At 36.0% G+C, this 21,705-nt stretch overlaps 1 protein-coding gene across 3 annotated transcripts in view; it reads right to left on the bottom strand.

Moving 5' to 3' along the window:
- Window positions 1–21,207, bottom strand: part of LOC121969803 — a 108,621-nt gene extending 87,414 nt beyond the window's left edge. The window contains exons 1-14 of one of the 3 annotated variants that reach the window (XR_006108660.1): window positions 20,730–21,207; window positions 20,585–20,648; window positions 20,412–20,503; window positions 19,862–20,340; window positions 19,549–19,756; window positions 19,092–19,436; window positions 18,416–18,560; window positions 18,173–18,310; window positions 15,727–15,808; window positions 11,532–11,800; window positions 11,334–11,444; window positions 9,702–9,937; window positions 3,939–4,181; window positions 3,682–3,837 (exon numbers count right to left, since the gene is read on the bottom strand). Coding sequence is in view for 2 of the 3 variants with exons in the window: in XM_042520058.1 (XP_042375992.1) it covers window positions 3,682–3,837; window positions 3,939–4,181; window positions 9,702–9,937; window positions 11,334–11,444; window positions 11,532–11,800; window positions 15,727–15,808; window positions 18,173–18,310; window positions 18,416–18,560; window positions 19,092–19,436; window positions 19,549–19,756; window positions 19,862–20,340; window positions 20,412–20,503; window positions 20,585–20,648; window positions 20,730–20,921 (2,760 nt within the window). In the remaining variant the exon portion in view is untranslated. Of the gene's footprint in view, window positions 1–3,681; window positions 3,838–3,938; window positions 4,182–9,701; window positions 9,938–11,333; window positions 11,445–11,531; window positions 11,801–15,726; window positions 15,809–18,172; window positions 18,311–18,415; window positions 19,026–19,091; window positions 19,437–19,548; window positions 19,757–19,861; window positions 20,341–20,411; window positions 20,504–20,584; window positions 20,649–20,729 lie in introns of those variants that run through there. The other 2 variants (XM_042520058.1, XM_042520059.1) reach the window with 2 other exon arrangements.
- Between the last annotated feature and the right edge of the window lie 498 nt (window positions 21,208–21,705).

The following is a 21,705-nucleotide window of genomic DNA, read 5'->3' on the forward strand; positions in this document are numbered from 1 at the left end:
GCAAAATTAAAGTATAATTCTTGATAAGTGGTTAGGGTGTTAAAACTAAATAGTGTAGTAATTCTAAGATGATAAAACAATTTTATTTTTATATCGAGAGGAGAGGGGAAGCCGACCCCATCTAGTGGGATAAGACTTAGTTGTTGTTGTAGTATCTAGAGGGGAGGGGAAAGAAAGGAAGAATGTTGGAGGAAAAAAGATAGGAAAAGAGGGGGAGGGATTTCCTTTATTTTGCCTACTTGAAAAAAAAGTTTTAAAAAAAAATGAGAAGAAGAAAAATGACTACTTTAATACTTTGATTTTTGTCATTCCCAAGACATATAAGGTTAAATTGGTCATCTTAACACATTTCCAAAGTTTCTCCCTTCTCCCACCCACTTTTGAAGGAACCAAAAGCGGATACAAGATAATAAAAAATTCTTCCTTTCTCTTCTGTTACATTTTATTCTTCCATAAAAAAAGATCATTACTACCCCTCCCCTCTATTTGGACTCCTTTCCACTCATGTAGAAGCAACATTAAAGATGAATCTAAATTTGTGCATAACATTTAATTCCTCTTAAGAGTTATATTTCATGCACATATATGCTAAAATCTCAGTGTGTACATCTGTGCTCACTGTCTCTTTATTCTTACAGTGGTTAGCTTCTGAGGCAGGGGCTGATTGCCATTTCCATAGGTCTTGCTTAGAGAAACACAGAGATTGAATCAAAAACAGATTCAATGATAATAATTGTCATTTCCATTTTGCTTCAAGAAAATATTTCCCTCATTCAAATGTTAAAAATGTTCTTAATTACAAGGGAATTTTATTTTACCATTACAGTTCCCAGTTATACTTTCTGAAACCATGTTTGGTTTTGAATGTAAGTTTCAACAAAGAATTGTATCTGTGTGACTGTGTGACTGCTCTTGTGTGTTGAGTAGTGTTTTAGTTTAGTGGTTGATATTGTCACAGGTGAAGAGCCCTTCCTTTTATGTTGAATGGATCCTTCCACATTATGACAAGGGTAATGTCAAGACAGAACATAAAATGTCAGCGGAATGTACAGGGATGTCAGATATCAAATATTCATCATGTAGAGCAAATCAAGGATCTCCTTGGAAGAGGATAAAAGAGAAAGAAAAAGTTTTTGTATTATAGCAGTAAAACCTTACCTTTATGTGGTCAACTCCAATAAACTTGTTCTACAATACTTTATTTTGGAATAGACCAATACGCACAGAAATATCCTCTTTCCTAATACCTTGATCACCCAAAATGATTTTTTTCAGTCAAAATCAAGTACAATTATAGAGCCAAAGTATAGTCAAGACTCGATCAAATACAATTATCTTAATTTTCTTCACTCCTAAGTAGTGTTCTAAAAATCGGCCTAGGCGGCCGCCTAGGTGTTAGGCACCAACCAGCCAGCCACGCTGAAAACAAGCTAGTCAACCAGCCTAGGCGCCCTGGCGGCCCTAGGCACCGACTAATCGATCTAATTGTCTAGGCACCTCGGAAATAGTGTAGGTTTTCATAATTTTTTTTAGTTTAGGTTTTTGAATTTAAAGTTCAATTAAAAAAAACTAAAATGCAACCCTTTTTTGTATTGGGCTTAAGTTTTATAAGCCCTAAACTTTGGTCCAACAAGAAATTAATTTATTAGTTTGCCCTAGCAGCTAGCACCAAACTTCATCTTCTTCACAAGTAACCAACACTAGAGAAATCAGAGCAAATGAAGAAGCCTATATTTTGGATAAATCAAAGAGTTAAAAAGCTAGAGAAATCGATTTGAAGAAATTATCTGATCTTTCTTCAATTGAGCGACTTGGAAAGGACTGAATTGAAGATTGGTCAAAACCTCATCCTTTGGAAATGTGATTTCATCATACAACCCCGAAGAAGCTCTAGAGTGCGAGAACTTTACGAGAATGATTTTGCATCCGAAGAAAAAGAGAAGGACCACAATAATGAATTGAGTTTGTGTCCGATGAAGAACAAGTTGTTAAAAATTATAGACAAGTAGAATAAATTTATGATATTTTATTAGTTGTGTAATTTTGAACTCATTTTAAATTTGATGTTATTGTGTTGGACTTAATCTGCCTAACGGTGCCTAGTCCCCGCCTAAGTGGCCTAAGCACTAGGTGTTGGTTTGACGTCCGACTAGCGCCTAGCAAATTTTAGAAACTTGCTCTTAGATGGACCTCAAGATGATTGGTGATGTGGCAGAGAAGCACATAGCATCACTCCAATCTTGGAAAGCATGTTTTCCCTTTATCAAGAATATGAAAGTTTATTTTTTCCCCTAAAACTCTCTAATTTGTTCTTGGGTCAGGTGCATGGCCTAACCTTCCTGCTCAAACTGCATTAATCATTTGTTTAAGGCAATAAGATTTGAGCCACTTGTTTGCAGAAGGGGAAGAGAAACAATGGAAAGAAGAGTGTGGAGGAACTTCTCCATTGATGTAAGACGTAGGAGGAGGAAAAACATAACTTATTGGAGACATTGATGAGGAGGGAAAAGGTTTGGGAAGGAAAAGAACATATCAGAGTTGGTGGTGGCATCCATCAAACATAAGGAGTGAAAGCCAAGAGAGGAAGGCTGTTGCCTGTGCAGAGAAAGGAATGGAAGGAGGAAAGCACAGTGGGTTTTCAGCAAGAGGAGCATGAGATTCATCATGGATTGGGAGAGGGAGTGAGGTTAGGGGATCTGTGGAAAAGAAGGTGAAGAGGAGAGAGGCTATGACATTGTTATGATCAAGAGAGAGTGGTGCTCTGAGGAATGAAACGTGCGGAGAAAGATGCAACGATGCACCAGCTGAGGGGAGACTTTGCAGCTAAGAGACGTATGCATGTAGCGCAAGTAAACTGTTGACATGACAAGGAAGCTCATAACAGAAAATGCATAGACTATGGACTATGAAGTATTATATTCAGCTTACTCAGATTGTATACTTGGAATGAATAATAAAATTCAGGACCACTGAATTATGAAGCAGTTTGAAGACCATGCAGCTCAAGCCAAAACAACAATATTTGAATCAATCCATTTTGGTCAACATTAGAACCATCAAACTGATTCTAATATAATAATACAAATTTCTGCATTTTTATTGTTTGAGAGAAACAACAAATAATGTGAACACGTGATCTCATAGTAAGATCAGTACCAAGACTAGACTAAATCTAAAACTATGATAACTAGTGACGACAAACAGAATAAAAGCAACATAAAGATAACTATCAAGCACTATTATTTGACTTTTGAAGCATTCATATTGGTTGCAGTAAGGATATTTGACAAATACCTCATAAATTCTACTAAGTCAAATCTAACAAATTTTACATGCTCATGAGCGGCATTCCTCATACAACAATACTTCACCAAACATAGTGAGATAAATTAGTGAAAGGCGAGTCAAGGTAGTGGCTCCATCCATATATTCATTCATCCAAGAGAATTACTTATCCAATTATATCATTATTCACAAGAAACTAAAGCTTTATGCAGAATACCAATGTGCTGTGGCTCTGCACAAATTTATATACAGAACATGCTTCTAGATGCCTGAGCCTATAAGGAATCCACCTACAAACATAGGATACTGGATGAACAGAAGTAAAATACTAATGCCTATGTATGAATAGATTGATTAGTGATGATCAAGACCAATAATATGGAGAATAAAACTTACAGCTTGCAGAACCCTAGAAGTTATAACAGAAGCCAACCGCCTCTGACTTGGACCTCCAAGCCTTCCTTTGATAGAAGGAGGTAACTGCAAGTCCTCAGCAGCAGGAATTGACCAGAATACTGATGATGCTAACTTCGTAAAAGGGACAAGATGTTCCTACAAGAAAATTTCCATGTCATATATAATCAGAGTCCCAACAACTGATTAAGAGAAATTGCTAATGATAGGATACAACCGTATATGCATAGCAATATTACCAATAAGCGATGAAATGCTCCAGCAGCTTTATAATATATGGAAATTTCTGGCAGAGTTTCTCTCCCTAATTGGTTAATAATACTGTATTCTGTTCTGTATTTATCAACAGAGAGGTGCACAACACTGCTAAATCCAATTTGTAGTTCTTCAATAAGGGCCAGAAAAAGAATAAAAAGTTTGATTGGTACCCATTCACTGCATGAATTCTGATTGCCAAGAGAACTGCTGTACTTCTCTAGGCACTACAAGTATCAGGAAAAAAAAGTAAGCCTCACATTTATCATTGTCAATATGATTCCTAGTAGATGGCAATTAAAAACTTGCACCTGTATCTTAGGAAACAAAATACTTGTGCTATGGAATATCCACAGCTTCAATCCAAAAAAAACAAGAATTGCAAAAAAAAAAGAAAAATCAAAAGTAGGTAAACTATAGAAGACAAGACCATGGTTCCCAAAATCTGAAGGATCAAGAAAGACAATTGGAGGGTGAATATCGTCCGTTAAAAATCTTTTCTTTTATCGTAAAATAAATCAGAATAAGCAATGGAATAAGACAGCAAAAGCAATGCAATAGACACAGTTGGTTACTTGGTTCGGAGCCTATGTCGGACGATCGCACCATTGGATAATCCACTAAAATTTCTTTTTTCGAAATCTTCGGAAAAGAGGTAATTAGTACAATGAAGTTTACAAGAAGGTATGCACGCTAAAAGTAAATGTATCAACAAATAAGATTTAAGATGAAGATCGTCGGAGCTCTTTAGCGTCGTAGCTTGCACATAGAATTGAATCATAGAGCAATAACAGCACGATCAGAGAAAACAAAGATCAGAAGGTTGCACAAAAGTTGTTGTTGTCGACTCTAATCACAAGGTCTTTTTATAAGTTGCGTTCGATCGACCGAAAAAGCCTTCGGTCGACTGATCCTTTCGGTCGACCGATCTCCCTATCGTCGATTGATCACGCGCCCTTCCTTCTTCACCGAGATCCGATCTTCGCATCATTAATTTCATTTAATGTTTGGTCGAATCACCTTTATCGGTCAACCGATCCCTCTATTTTCCAACTTTTGCCGAGATCGAATCCGCCACCAAATTAAGTTCGGTCGACCGATCCCTGAGTTCGATCGACCGATCCCTAAGTTCGGTCAACCAATCCGCCTAACTTCCAACTTTGCTCTGCACGATTTGAACCCTGCCACATCAACTAGGTTCCTCATGTTCGGTCAACCGATCCCTTCAGATTCTGCAAAACAGAGTTAGTTCCACAATATAAAAAATATTTCTGCAACACAAAGTTAGCACAACAGTATAATGCTGCATGAGACCTGTCTTAATCTCAACTTAGAAACCTCCCGATTTTTTCAGTTGGATCAGCGACCTAAGGTTTGTCCCTTCTCGGAACACGACCTTTCCGTCGCTCTATTCCAATTGCTTATTTCAACCTACCTATCAAATATTTGGTCCTCTAAACCTGTTTGGACTTTCTCTGCTCAATGTCTGATTGTCTGATCCACTAAGACTTTTCTTGTAATACTAAATTAGCCAACAGCAATAATAATAATGTAAAATACTATGATAAAACTAAACTTAGGTTTACCAAGATCTATTGGTCCAGTCGACCGCGCAGAATTCACTCCTTTAAGACTTCTCGTTATCTAAGATTACCTCTCCCTAAAGTTTTCATCACCTAGCTTCACTCATCAAGACGTAGGGTTACCTCCCCTAGGGTTTTCACCTTTACCTAGGGTTGCCTCCCCTAAGTACATAGGATTACCTCCCCTAAGTACATAGGATTACCTCCCCTAGGGTTTTCCTCTTTACCTAGAGTTACCTCCCCTATGTACCTAGGGTTTTTCTCTTGCCAAGCATCAAGTCACTTTGGCCTGCTTGGACTTACTAGTCACTCGGTAGAGTACTCACCCACTTGTCACTCATCTGGTCAACCTTGACCAAATTCCATTAAACATATCTATTAAACATCAAAACCCTGGAGGTCGATTGCACCAACAAAATCGATGAATACATTGCCCAAAGTCTATTAGTATCTATTGGGACCTTTGTGCCCGCTAGAGGAGGGGTGAATAGCGTTTCGTCGCGCACTTGTGCTTGCTTCGTCTTGATATGCAGCGGAAAATAAAATACAAACACACTACAACGCTAACACACGGATTTACTTGGTATCCACCTCAAGATGAGGTGACTAATCCAAGGATCCACACACGACGCTATCTCCACTAATGAAACACTCCTCGATCGCAGTCGGAGACGGAAAAGCCTCGTACAGACTCACACAACAACACAAACAAAAATACAAGAAGAGAGTACAAGATACAAATGAAAACACTACTTCTTCTTGCTTACTTGTTGCTTGTTGTTGCCTCTTGAACCTTGAGAGAACACTCCCAAGAGCCTTCAAGAATTGGCGGTGAAGATCGGAGAAAGTCGCTGAAAATCGCAGAGAAATCGTAGGAGAAGATCGCAAAAATCTGGCGAAGAAAACGCTCCGCCCAGGCTTTAAACAATGCTCCCACTCGATTGAATTCATCCCCAATCGATTGCCACGTCAGCACTGCTCCATCGCAGCCGTCCATCACCTGCATCCTGCGCAACGATCACTTCCCAATTGATCGACCGATCGATTAGGACTTCCTGAATTGATCGCCCGATCGATTCAGAACCTTTCTGTGCTCTCGCATCCGCGTGAGAGCTTCTGTTGCCCAATCGATCAACCGATCGATTGGCAGCTCCTAATCGATCGCCCGATCGATTGGGAAAGCCTCTGTGCTCGCGATTCCACATCCCAATCGATTAACCGATCGATTGGACCTTCCCACAATCGCAGCACACTCCAATTGATCAGTCGATCGATTGGACCCTGGTTCAATCAATCACCCGATCGATTGACCAGCCTAGACTTGACTCAAACTCAAGTCCAAAGTCCCAAACCCAACTTCCGGTCAACCGTGACCTGTTGGATCACCATGCCTAGCATTTGGCCACACCCGACCAACCTCAAACTAGCCTTCTAGCCTCCTCCATCAGCCTTGCGTCCCTCGAATATCTCCCCATCCTTCACGCCTTGTCTTCAGGAGCTTCCTTCGGTCTCATCCTAGTTGTCGGGTCTTCCTTGCCAAGTCATATCAGGACTTACCTTGCCAAGACCACATGCTTGGACTTACACCTTTTTACCAAGATCACACTTGGACTTTCCAATTGTCTAGCTCCTCACGCCCGACCAACCTCAAACTAGCCTTCTAGCCTCCTCTATCAGCCTTGCGTCCCTCAGATATCTCCCCATCCTTCACGTCTTGCCTTCAGGAGCTTCCTTCGATCTCATCCTAGTTGTCGGGTCTTCCTTGCCAAGTCATACCAGGACTTACCTTGCCAAGACCACATGCTTGGACTTACACCTTTTACCAAGATCACACTTGGACTTTCTAATTGTCTGGCTCCTCACCAGGACTTTCTCCTGCCTAGCTCTTTCTCCTGCCTAGCTCCTCACTAGGACTTTCCCGTTGCCTGGCTCCTCACCAGGACTTTGTCCTTTGCCAAGATCACACTTGGACTTTCCAATTGCCTGGCTCCTCACCAGGACTTTCTCCTGCCTAGCTCCTCACTAGGACTTTTCCGTTGTCTGGCTCCTCAACAAGACTTTCTCAAATGCCTAACATCCAGTTAGAATTTTTCCAGTCAAGTCTCCTGTCAACAAGCTTAGTCAAACTGGTCAAACTTGACCTAGTCAAACTGGTCAACAAGTCTCCAGCAATCTCTTTATATTGTCAAACATCAAAACTCAAATCCCGACTCAAGCTTGACTCAACAAGCTTAGTCAAACTGGTCAACCTTGACCTAGCAAATTGCCCCAACAGTATCAACAAAAGTGAGTATGATTTTTCTCGAGAAATCAACTATCTCATGATGTCCAACAAGGACATCTAAAAATTAGAGAGATAAACATTGGCTAAAAAAGAGTAAAATACCACTAGGAAATAAATGAAACTGGTTCAGATTGGTCAAGTTGAGAGTAAAATGGATGGAATAAATGATAATTTGATCAGACTATATTAATGTTTGAAAACTCAACCAATCTACATAACTTCTTGTTGATCGTAACTTGAATCCTAGCTTAAATTGCTAAAGCCACACCACCCCTCTAGATTTTTTGCAAGCTCAAGATTTACTGTGATCGTAACTTGAATCCTAGGTTAAATTGCTAAAGCCACACCACCCCTCTAGATTTTTTGCAAGCTCAATATTTACTGTTCAACCTTTTCATTGTTAGTGTCCATCACCAGCTAGACTGTACCACAGTCATCTCTTTCTTGTTATAAAAAATGTGGAAACATTATCTGCATCCTTAAGATGATTGAAAATCATTTGTTATCTCATACATGAAATTATTTTATTTTCTTTTGATTCTTTTTCTTACAAACTCCTGTTTCACTAATACAACATTTTCAATATGACCAATGCCTAAATTTTTCTAACAATTCGATTCGAATACATACATCTACTTTGGAAATCAAGGCCAAGAAAATTGACATCAATTTACAGTAATCCAAATACAATTATGCACCACCCAGCAAGCACCAAACACCAAAAGATAAATCCTCGAGTCAATTAGAAATTTCAGATAATAAAAAGAAAAAAAAATTGATTTTACATGACATCCAGTATGAATAGGTTTCAAGGAATTAAACAAGGAAAGAAAAAATATTAATAAAGAATAAGCAATTTTTGCGTTTGAAATGTTATTAGACATTCTATATAGTCCGGTAAAAGGACTACAAAAGTTATGTTATGCTTAAACTCTATCTTTCCCTTTAAGTAAGCATAGGTGGGCTTAAGAGTATAATCCCAAAGTTCTTTTAGACCTCAAAAGACATTTTAGCGCTTTGAGATACAAAAGCCTACATAATAGCATAAAATTTCTTATTGTTACATGTTCTTGTATATGACTTGTTATGAGCATGCTTGAGCCCTCAGTTTGCCCTGCATCCTTGTAAAGTGGCTTATCAATATTAGCAGTTTGTATTTTGTGGTGGTGCCTTTTTGTTATCTAAGTTGTCAAACATAACATGTCAAGGTTCACTTTCCGAATAGGATCATGGTGAATTTGTGGTACAACACATCAAGAGAGTGCAAAGACTCTCCATGTGCCACTCATATCTTGAGCATGTACTGACCTTATATTTTTAATGGATGTTGATTTAGGCTCCTTTAAGCACTTAACTAAGATAAATCTGTCATTGGATAAAATGTGAGCTTAGTAGTGTGTTATGCCAATCAAGCGGATGATACCTATAATATTCATTCATTATTCCTTATGTTGAGTTGTGTTCTTGTTCATCCTATACACTTAGTCGTGATATATTAATTCATTTTTACACATTCACATATTTAATGAACCTTATGCTAAATTTGTATTTATATATGCATCACTATAGACTTGACAGCTTCCTTTCTATACTTGATTATCCTAAATTTCATTTGAAGAGTATTTGACTATAAAAAAATATAAATTAGATGATTTTCTAGTAGGTTAAGCTTTGACATTATGGTAAATAAATCATAGCTTAACCAAAACCAACTGCTCTGCACAGGAAAAAAAAAGCAAAAAACAAAGACAATTGAATGTACAATATAGATAAGATCTTCAATTGAAAATTAAAGATGCTTATTAATAAAGAGAAATCTTAGAGGAATGGTGCATAGAAGAAACCAGAATACAGGTGAACTAAATAAAAATGTTTCAAACCATGAATATTGCTTCCAGATGTTTTGCCTCTGTGAGAACAAGGAAAAGAACCCTTGCCCACCTTTGGGCCTCTCTTCCCCATGATTCAACATCTTCATCATCAAAACTTGTTGAAGATTCAGACAACTGCATCTGCACAATAAAGCTCATAGGAAAGTCAATAAGATTCTCCAGAACATACATCCTGGAATTGTTACATTTCAGAAGCCATTTCTGCACAATCACTCTTAAAGATCCTGCAAGATGAGACAAAATTGAGCGCGAAGAAAAAATCTACACTTATATAATGATGTGAACAAAATCACTATAATAGGATGCAAATAATAGAAGGCCCATTGACACAACAAATAAAAATTAAGAACAAAATATAATCTAGACAGATAAATTTTACAGAGTAAAATAATGACAAGAAGGTGATTCATAAGCTCATCCTTTGTCGCAAGCATCTTTCATGAGGACTGAAAAGAAAGGACTGCAATGTTAGGCATGCCTTCCACAGTCTTCCACTTTCTCCAACAACATAAGGCCATGTGAGGGACATGTCGAGGCGAGTCACAGCTCACAATAAACTTTTTCTGCAATAGTGATACCTCTTCCAAGTAAGCTTCCTCTTCTTCTTCAGTGAGTTAGGGTTTTCTCCAAGCACTAGGAAATCTTTTTCTTCTGCAAGGCCTCCTCAATCCTAGCAAACCCATGAGATCACATATAGTTTATTATTACTTACGCAAGGCCTTCCTTGCCCCAAGCTTATCTTTTTCTTTCGTAAAAGAGTATGTCTTTGTATTGGTCATTTTTTGACAAGTTAGGGCTTTGTCGAGGTAAGAGAAGTCTTCTGTGACCCTTCCCAAACCACTAACAAAGCTTTTTCCTTCTCCCATGAGCCCTCCTTGCACCCACCATACCCATAAGGCCGCTATATGACTTCTTGCTTCATCTATTAGGTGTTATTGAACCATGCATGTGTTCTTCTTCCAGAAGAGAGCATGTCTTCATCATTCTCATTTCAACAAGTTAGGTCCTCTCCAAGTAAGAAAAGTTTAGGCCTCCCTAAACTTGTCCAAGCTTTTTCCTTTTTCTGTGAAGCCTCCCCAAACCCACCATACCCACAAAACCATAAACGTTTTTTTCCTTCTTCCACTAGACCTCCCATACCTCAGCATGTCTCCTGCAAAAGAGCATGTCTTTGGCCTCGTCCTCATGCCAAAGAATTAGGGTTTTCTCCAAGTAAGAGAAGTCTTTGTATTCATGTCGATATGTCTTGCACAACATCGACACTATCATTCTAGCCAAGGATTGATATCCCAAATAGGAATGATATTTCAAACCTTGGTCATGAAGAGGTCTAATGGGGCAGAGAAGGATAAGGAGGATATGATCTTGAAGGTTAAAGATAATGGTTTATGGGTTTTATTGAACCGCTATTAGTCCAAACTGGTTTAAGAAGAGTATATTGATGACTAACAACAAATTAGGTGTATCTTTAATAAGTTGGGAAAAAGAGACACCCCTTTGATAATAATGGAAAATAGAGCATCAATGTGATTCTTATGCAACATCAACTTTGGTGCTTTTTGAATTTTAAGAATTAAAGACAACCAATGCATCCAATTTGCAGATAGTAGGAAATAGTACCATTATCAGTAAACTCCCGAGGAACTTTTGCAATAAAATGCAGAAGCAGATCAAATTCAATATCCATGACATTTGTCAGGGATGATGCAGCATTTAGAACATCCTCGCACACTGGATTACAAAGAAGTCAGACTATCTAAATACTAATTACTTCTGCATAAAACAAATACATCTGATAGAAAGGCATGTAAACCATACCTCTTCTACGATAGTTTGGATTGAAATGTTGTTTACTTCTCTCAATAACAATTCCTAGAGCATCTAACAATTCAGCAGCATCAAAGGGCAAACATCTTTCTTCAGTAGATTTTACTTGTTCTGTAGCTGAACATTCTTTGTTTGCAGGATGTGTGTCACAGCAACAGGCTGCTGAAGCAATACAGGAGGCAAGAGCCATTAATCCAGCTCTTCCAAATGAGTTAGATGTAGCAACCAATGCCAAACTTGAGATAAATGCTGCACTCTCACTGTAATAAAATATTATAAATATCAGGATTAACAAATGTAAATCCAGATAAAACATAAAAGTTTAAAATTTCAAATTCAAAGTGACAGGAAAACTTCAAATGTAAGATAGAAACCATTAGCAACAACAGAACTCTAGAAAGAAACTGATGCTTGCAGCTATTATTGCCTTTCTTGAACTCAATAATTATTGATAATATAAAAATACAACAGAGAAACCTAGAATCCCAACTATTTGGAGTTGGCTGCATAATTGTCATCCTGCCATTAAACTCTCAGTAGGCAACAGCAACATACAATGTATACATTAGCTTACAACTATCATAATCAAGGATGAGTCGTAGCATTATTTTACAAACTATTATCTATGGATAAGATAGATATGGACACTGAGCTCCCTCTCATCCAATAAGAGATAGTTATTGATGCAATTGTGTACTAAGTGGTCGGACTTGGCCTTGGATTTGATGTTTAGACAAACGGTTTAAGTTAAAACTTGTGTACGTGTTTCCATACATGTTTGATATGTATGTTAAATTGTGCAAAAACTTAGCATGACTTACATGGAGCTTATGGAGCTTGTGACTAGACAAGATCAAGCGTAGATGATGCAGCCAAGGCAACACACTCAATGGTTTGGAGGTTCGATATAGTTCAAAGAAGGTTGCATGAGGCATCCGAGAAACCGTAGGATGAAAAGTATTGAGGCGGTGTTGCAGCAGCCCCTAGAGTTTGATTTAGTGCAGCAAAGTTAGTTGGCTTGATGGCTCAAGATCCACTAGAGATCAGAGAAGAATGGTATGGGAATCCAAACAACCATAGGATGAGAAGTATCAAGGTGCAGTGTTGACAACAGTTTGAAGAAGGCAAAATACAAAGGTAAAGTATGAAGGATGGCATATAGCGCAAGTCATGGACCCGATGCATTCAAGAGACGAGTAATCTAATAGAAAACAATTTAATTTGCGAAGTCAAGCTGCAGAAGAAGGTAAGCTCCTGCGTGAATTATGAGAATTAAGAAAGAAACGTGTATCCTCGAGAGAGGGTACATCTCAACTTAGGAGAAGATTTAATCACTAGGATGATCATAATCAAGGCTCTAGTCGACTAGAGCTAGTTCTAGTCAATCAATAGTGATTGAGTTGATTAAGAAGTTGACTTAAGCTGAGTGGCTCGCAATCAAAATATTTTTTATTCGGAGCATAGTCAACTGTCAGTCACCTGACTGCGGACTCAAGTTTGGTGGCTCGCCAAGAATATTTCTATTTAGAACCTAGTCAATTGGGCAATCAACGGATTCAATTCAGTCGACTATGTTGAAATCCAATTGACTAATGTTGGAATCCAATCAATTGATAACTCAAGGAAAAAGCCAAAAATAATTGTGACACACTTAAGTTGCAACGATCAAATGACTTAGGGTCCACAGGAGATCAGTAGATGGATGATGGAATCCAATCAATTAAGGTAGTCATTGGCAGAATGTAAATAAAAGTGATTGAGAAAACATCGACTGAGCTCACGGTAGAACAAAAGAATAGTGAGGATGAAGAAAATTAAGGTGATAAAAGGAGAACCAAAAAGTGTATTTAGAGGAAATTTAAATCGTATAATTCATTAGGTCATATCTCTTATATTCTTAGCCTAATCCTTTAAGCTCTTGTTGTAAAGCTTGTTGTTGTATATCTTATTAGCAGTTGGTATGGATTGAAGCATTTATGATTTTATTTACGTTGCATAGCATTGTTTTATATGACTATGCTAAGGCATTAGCAAGAGTAAAAAGTTTTAATTGTAGGTTAATAGCTATTCACCCTTGCAAGCTAATTTCTCAAAGTACGAACAATAACTGCTATACTGCCACTCACGAGTGTGGTGCATTGGTAAAGCACTTATAGAAACAACAAGAGGAATTGGGTTTGAATCTCAAATGAGATGAATATCATAGAAGTCGACTTCTGAGTCTACATAAGCTAGGCTCTGGACTTACTGAGTAGGTGAACCAAGGGAGGTCGTCTACTTCCAGTATTAGTCAAATGAAATTCGGACACCTAGTTTACTCAAAAAAAAAATTATATTTAAACTTACAAATCAACCTTAATAAAAAGCCTACAACCACGCAGACACATGATTCTGCAAGATAAGAACAATAAAGAGGAGACATGACGCATATTTAGTACTTGTTTATACATGCACATTTTGAAGTCCCACTGAATTTCCTATCATGTATGCTCCTGGTGCTTTACCTGTACAGTGATTAAAATATCGTTCCTGCCAAGTGGCACAGATAATTTTTATCATTCCAACACGGGAACGAAACTGGCACCATACACGTGACAATTTCATGTGTGTCATGCGCGCTAGGTGAGTCGAAGGTATCCCAATCTCCCGGAGGCATCACATGAGCCGAAGGCGTCGTAGGATGCTTCTGGCGGCACCGAAGGTGTTGCAGGACGCCTCCGGTTCCGTCGGCAATGTCCCGCGACGCGCAATGCCTCTTGTTCTGAAGAAATTTAAAATTGATTTAATTAATTCAAACAATTCCCAAGTGTGATATTTCAAAGAGAATTTCATAAACCCTAATTAAATTATCCCAATAAAATATATAAAAAATATATTTAAAATTTTAAAAAATTAATAAATTTTATTAATTGATATTCTGATTTTTTTACTATTTAAAAATTCTAAAAAATTCTAATAAATCAAATTTATATTCTGATATTTTTTTTACTGTTTTCATGTTTAATTGATATTCTGATATTTTTTTACTATTTTAAATATATATTATTTAAATTAATAATTAATTAATTAAATAAATAGTTAATTTATATAATTATTATATAGAAAATAGTATCTTTGTATTAATTTATATAATTATGATTATTTAATTTGGGCGTTGGAAAACTATAGAGTTGACCTAAGTAAAATGTTACAAAAACCAATCTTCCATCTAATTAATGTCACTTCTTTTGGTATTAGTAAGATAACATATTATATTATGATGTATCAATTTTAATTCGAGTTATTAATAGATCAATTTTATTTAAAGAAAACTATATTTAATTATTTTTTCTAATGGAGAACTTATATAAAATCAATATACAACTTATTTTTAAATTATACACAATGATATATTTATTTAATAATTACTATATATAAATAAAAAATACCGAAATTGTATCATTCCGGTCTAGGACAGAAACCTTAACACAAGTCAAGATTTTAAACCTTGTACCTATACCAGCTCAAGCAAGCAAATATGATTCTAGTAGCATAAGTACATTGATGCTTCTTATAATTCCCAAACAAATTCAAGAGATCAAACTACATCCGGTCATTGACAAAAAACAACTTGAGTCAAATAGTTGGTTATTTACGCCCCCATTAGACCACACCACCTCCTCATATGGCTTAAAGGTACAGTTCACATCATAAAATCATACATAATCAACAACATAATCAGGTGCAATCTGACATTAGCTACACCACCCCGATTGTTCCTTTTCAATTAAAACACCTCACCAACCTAGAACTACAACTCCTTCAATAACCAATCAGTTGAAAAATAAATAATAGAACTACCGCTTCAAATTGAAAGGCCCAATCACTATTGAAATGCTTAACCATCAACTCATCATTTATCTCCCTCATCCTGCACAACTTTCAATTTGGGACTAAATTTTCAAAATCAATTTCAAATACAGTTAGCTATATTAAATCAAAGTTCAAAATGAAGTTCACTCCAAATGAACCTATCATCCTCCTGCATGGACAAATTGGTAAAGAAGTAATTTATCCAATCATTACAACCAAAATCCAAAAAACATCAAAGTAAAATCAGTCATTGATTTGACACCAAATAGCCCACAACACTTATCTCTACCAAGAATGTCAAAAAATTTCAAGAAAATTGAAGAGAAATATTCACCTGAATGTCAAATTACGAGAAAATTCACAATAGAATTTTGAAGCGCGTTCAATTGTTTTTGAAGTGTAAACTCCTTTGACACCTACAAAAAAGATAGAAATAAGTTTTACATTAAAGATAAATGTAAAAACTGCTAGAAGAATCACTTTCAAACAAGCAACATCATACAAAATTTTATATGCCACAGCTTTATTTAAACATTTAGCAATTACCAAAGCACATGGTTTGAAATCTTGAGTCATGTCAAATGGCATGAAAGGCACTATTCTAATAAATTAAAAAATCAATGCGAGATATGCACTCTAGTGCAAACCCTGTTACTCGCAAATTATTATAATCAACACACAGCATCCATCGACACACTTTAATACACATTGAAGTATGTTGAGAGGAATCTAGATAAATGCAACTATTGATTATTATTTTTTTAATTTATTTTTAAAAAAATAATTCAATTAATTATTTAATTCCTACCGTCTTAGTCTTAAAACTAAACAAGCAAGTTTGCAAAAAACAGACATATCTAAATTCATTTGGATGAATATTTAATAAAAAGAAAATTATAAATATTTTTAATTCAACTATCAAATTGATATCCTCTTATCTTTTTAGAAGTAAAAATCTAAGTGAAAAAAAGATTAAATGAGTAAGACTCATTTGAATTTAGCTCCGCATGTTATATCAGATATCGAAGCATGTCAAGTATTGACAATGCATGATACTAAAAAATTTTAATTCAATTAACTCTAATTGTTATATTATTATTTTAGAACTAAAGAAACTAAGTGGAAGAGAATTAAAGAGTAAAAGTTATCTAAATTCATCTCACACGCTTTAATGGATGACAAATCATGTCACGATGAAGCCGAACCAAAAAAAACAATATGAAATGATATTTTAAGCCTTGCTAGATGGTAGTATGGTACATGTCATTTTATATGCACAAAATAATTAAGAAAAAAGCACTAATGATATCAAAAAGTAAAATCAACAACTATAGTTAAATTTCATCAACAAAGATGTGAGAAATAACACCATTATTATATAAGAGATGTAAATCTCATATGTGAGCATCTTGAAATCAAATTGACAAGCTCATCTTCCCAAGAACAATATTGAAAACTCTAAAATGAACATGTTGATGAGCTACTTGCAGCTGAATTTACAAAAAGGATGTTTGCATATTAGACCATTCAATTAATATTGAATCAAAGTCTAACAAGCATCCTGAGTCCCTGACTCAAAATACATCACCTCACATTTGTGAAATTTTTAATCAATTTCTTTAAAATTATAGCAATGCTCCAAGTCATGAGAAATATAGAACTTACATTTGTGACATATAGAACTTAATTCGATAAATTATTGAATAAAGATGAAAACAAAGTTAATACTTTAAAAGTACCATCTAAAAATATTCTATTGACACTTATGCTAGATAGTAGATATCAGTGCACAAAGCTCTTCCAAACATTTGTACAATCGTGAAATGTGGAGAAAAACTTGTCAAATTGCCAAAGACAAATTTAATCTTCACAGATGAAAGAACTATATACAAGTGTGATCTAAGAGAAATTATGTGCCTCAACTATTAAACAGACAAAATGTCCTTGTTCGAATTTGTAGTGATTTTTTGTTCAGTGAAAGGGATGACCTCAGATGAAGATTACAATGAGACAGTGTTGGTTGACATGTGAAGACAATTCTACTTCAACTCCTCAAGAGTCAAGTTCTTCTTGATGGAAAAGAATCATGCAAATAAAAATAGACGATGTTAAAATTAAACCAATATAGGATCCAAATTTAGTTTTAATTATCTTTACTTGGTTGAAAATATATTTTTAATTGACTTCTAGATTATAATTTCCAATACACTTGGTTTATTTTACTAGTCTTAGTGAGACTAGGTTATTGTAAAGCTTATAGAAAGGCCCTCACCTTATTGTTTTATTTATTCAATCACGGTACAAATATCATGGTTTATAATTTCTCTTGGTTGAGGTTTGGAACCCTGTGAGATCACCTACTAAGGCATACATGGATCCATCTCGTGTTGCATCAGCTAGTTATCCTTGTAGTATTCGGTTGTATCTCAATCGGGTGTAAACTTATACCATTTGTGGTATATAATGTTATATGTGAACCCCACGTGTGTTTGCATACCAGATATGTGTTATGTAATGACTCAATTACATAAAATCTGCCAAGTCTGTTTAACCTTTGCTGGGTAGGTAAAATGTATTTGCATTTAGCTTAACTAATAAATTCAGGATGCACAGAAAACTTGAACATGCATACATTACCAATTAGTGTCATGCAGAAGTAATGGTATAAAAATAAAACAATTACTGTAGCAATGATATAATGTATACTGAATAACTTTAGGATACCTTATGAGTGGATCACATCTCTACTTTATTGAAATAATTCCACTAGAAAAACTAACCAAAATCATTATGGTGTGATACATCATTCAGAGCTCGAGTGAGAGATCCAAGTACAAATGCTTTTGGAATTAAATGTATGCAGTTCCCAAGATTCCCCCAATCCATGCACAAGAATGAAGCCAAAATCAAGCATCGCACTGAAAATTTGAATATATGAAGTCAAGGTTAACAGCATATCAACTTTAGTGGCTAAATTGTATAAATCAAGTTACACAATGAAGCTGAAGAGGGGGGGAAAGAACCTTGCGGATTTTCATGAGAAAAACCACGCTCCCACAATATTGCTAGCCAAGTAAATCTTGCTTCTGGATTTTCCATTTGAGATATATAAGATTCACAAGAAAGTGAGGAGCTATCAGGTAAACTGGACTGAAATAACAAAGACACCTGAAGGGAACAAGAGATTAAACTTGAAAGCGCCAAACAGAACAATGTATGCATCCATGCAGAATAGGAGCTAAGATCCATAAGATTAATCTGTATATTATACTGTTGGCACAAAATTCACAAGGTTGCAAAAGAAAGCACTTCAAGAAGGATAACTTTTTGAAGTAAATAAGCAACACGTCTTGAAAGTGCATTGTGAAAATATATTTTACAATTCTCACAATTATCCACTGAGAACTGTGGCTTATTTTATAACTTCTTTATAATAAACCAAAACAAAAGAAGCAAGTGTTTGACTGTTTGACTGTTTGACTAATGAAACAAGAGAAGAAGCATGGATAACTGGAGAAATTCAGTGCATGAATTGGATTATTAACTGCATGATTCAAAGCATACAAAGATTTAAGAGCTGCCATATTTTATATTAAACCATCTGGTCAGTAATGCATTGTAAAACTCATCAACTTATGAAATATGCACTATAACTAGAAAGGTGAAGGAAGAAATAGCAATGACTAGAGAGAAAGATACTTGGTGGCTCCAAGCTGCCTCAACTAAATGTGTGCCGTACTCTTCAAGCATTTCATATAGGAGAATGAAGACCTTCCACCTCCCATAACTATTCAACAACTGATCCATTGTATGGTACACTTCGCCTACACCTAAGGATCTAGCCTCTCTATCGGCCCATCTTTCTCTTTTAGTTTCACCAACACTCATTGCAATATCATCCAAATTGTTTTTATCATCCTCTAGTCTCATTCTTGAATCACCAGAGAAACATCCATCATCATGGATTTCAAGCAAGGAATAGTGCTTTAACATTATTTTTAGAATATATAATGCTTGTTTCCTCATAGAGGAATCATTATCAACCTGCCAAGTGAAAAAAACAAAAAAAAAAAAAAAAAAAAAAAATAAGAAACATATAGTGCCAGCAAAGGATGATGGCTTCACACACAACATGACAAAATAAGCCAATAATTACCAATCCCTTGCGGATTTCCTCCCAAAATTCCTTCCGTTCTATTGCATCAAACAATTTAGTGTTTTCAGTTGATTGGTTATCAAATTTGTCATTATCAAAAATTATAGAAAAATATATAGAAAGTATGCTAAATGCATCCAGCCGTTCAAGATGTCCAAGACCAAACAGAGTTGAGCAGCAATGCCACAATTCTTTTGAGAAACTGACCCTGAAAACTTGATCCAATTGTGTCAATATATCATAGCATGCTACAAAAGTGAAACAACTGAAGTACACTCCTAAAAGTTCTAGAATAGAGAAACGATAGCCTCACCTTGAAAGTCTACAAAGTGAGCCTTGCACCCAAACAGTGACAGGAGATAGCTCATTGAGACACCTAATTATCACTGGAAGGAGTATTCTAACAGCATAAGAATGATGCTCCGAATTCTGCATATGCACCCCAAGTACCAACCTTGACAAATCCCATGTAAGATTATTGATAAAGCAAACCAAAATGTCTTCTTCCTCAGAAGAGCTTTGCCCTAAGACAAGCATCTCCTTGCATCTCATTGCAGATAGTAGTAGTGATTTCAGGACACGGCAACCACTTTGCAATGGCAAAGCACCTAGTGGAATGCTGTCATAATCCTGATCAATGTTGTCAATCTTCCATTGATAAGTTGCTAAATCTTCACTTTCATATATGCCTAGAGAAAGTCTTAGTGACCTAAGACAAAATGGTACAAGTGTCACTCCCATAAGTTCCCAAGGTTGGAATTTGGAAACAACATCGCAGAATAAGACATCCATCTGAAACGATCAGGAGATGAGATAGAGGTTATTAAGAGGTATAATTGCATCAGATATAAAGACTCAAGTACCTGGCTGAGCAGCTCGGACTCATCTGGACTTGCTTTGAGTAGCGGTAGAAAAACTCTCCATATAAACCGGCTCATTGAATCATATTGAGAATCTAAAAAGAATGTGGCCTTTTCATGTAAAAACAAAAATAAAATAAAATAAAATCAGATAGAGAAGCATTTTTTGAACTTACCGGTTTTTCCAATAAGATGGCAAAGGGAAGTCATGTAGGATAAGATGTAATTCGATTGACGAGGCTGAAGTAATATGAAAGATAGTTAACAATATCAATGATTCGAACGGGAAAAAAGTTGCTTTTTATGATTAATTTCCCTTACTTGTACGACTGCGGGGAAGGCTTCGAGTAGAGAGGAGAAGAGGGCGGAAGAAGAGAGGGAAGAGGATGCGAGGATGCAGTCGAGGATGGCCGGGGCAGCGGCGGAGGGGATGACAGAGAAGCTCTCGAGGAGCGAGGCAACATGGAATGAGACGGGTGCAGACGGCGCTTGTGGGAGACCCCGGAACTCCATGGTTTCGCTTCGCTTTGCCGATCACCTCTCGTTAAGCTGTCCGAGGAGGAGAATGGAGTAGCCGCTAAGCCCTAAAGCCTAGCAAGGGTTTTAACTGGCGAGCGGGACATGAATTCGAACATTTCGTTGCAATTTAATAAAACTATTAAAACCCTAAATCCTAAATCTCTGACCATAAATTTCCAAAAACACCTGCACTAAATCCTTCGGACCTACACGGACGCCCAATTTTACCAAATGTAATACTTTCCCCTACATACTCCTACGAACTCCACCAAATTTAATCCCTTAAGAGCAACTCCAATCTTGTCCAATCGTATCCCTTTTAGTGTAAAGGGACACCAAATGCATGCTAACCATGTTCTTTAAATTTGCACTATTTTGATGCAACAGTCCAACCAAAATGGTGAAGCACCGATTTTCCTTTTTTCTTTATTTTCTCCTTAATTATTTATAGTTGTGTATTATCTTTAAATATTAGTATCTCTATTAAATTATTTCTACTAAAATTAAGAAGGAGTGTACTCATTTTATTTTTTACTAAAAATATAACATCATATAAATTAGTTATTATATACTATAAAATCATTAATTGTAATAATAATAATTATTATCACAATAAAAATATTTAACGAATTAATATGTAGGTTGAATAATAAATTATAAGATGAAAAAATAAAATATTTTAAGAAATATTTCTTTTATGTAATAAATGATGTGTATTGGTTGGAGCTGAAAAAAATATTTGATACTCAAATGATATTAAATTGGTATTGAAAATGTA

This window comes from Zingiber officinale, chromosome 4A, assembly GCF_018446385.1.
Source record: "Zingiber officinale cultivar Zhangliang chromosome 4A, Zo_v1.1, whole genome shotgun sequence".
Classification (NCBI taxonomy): Eukaryota; Viridiplantae; Streptophyta; class Magnoliopsida; order Zingiberales; family Zingiberaceae; genus Zingiber; species Zingiber officinale.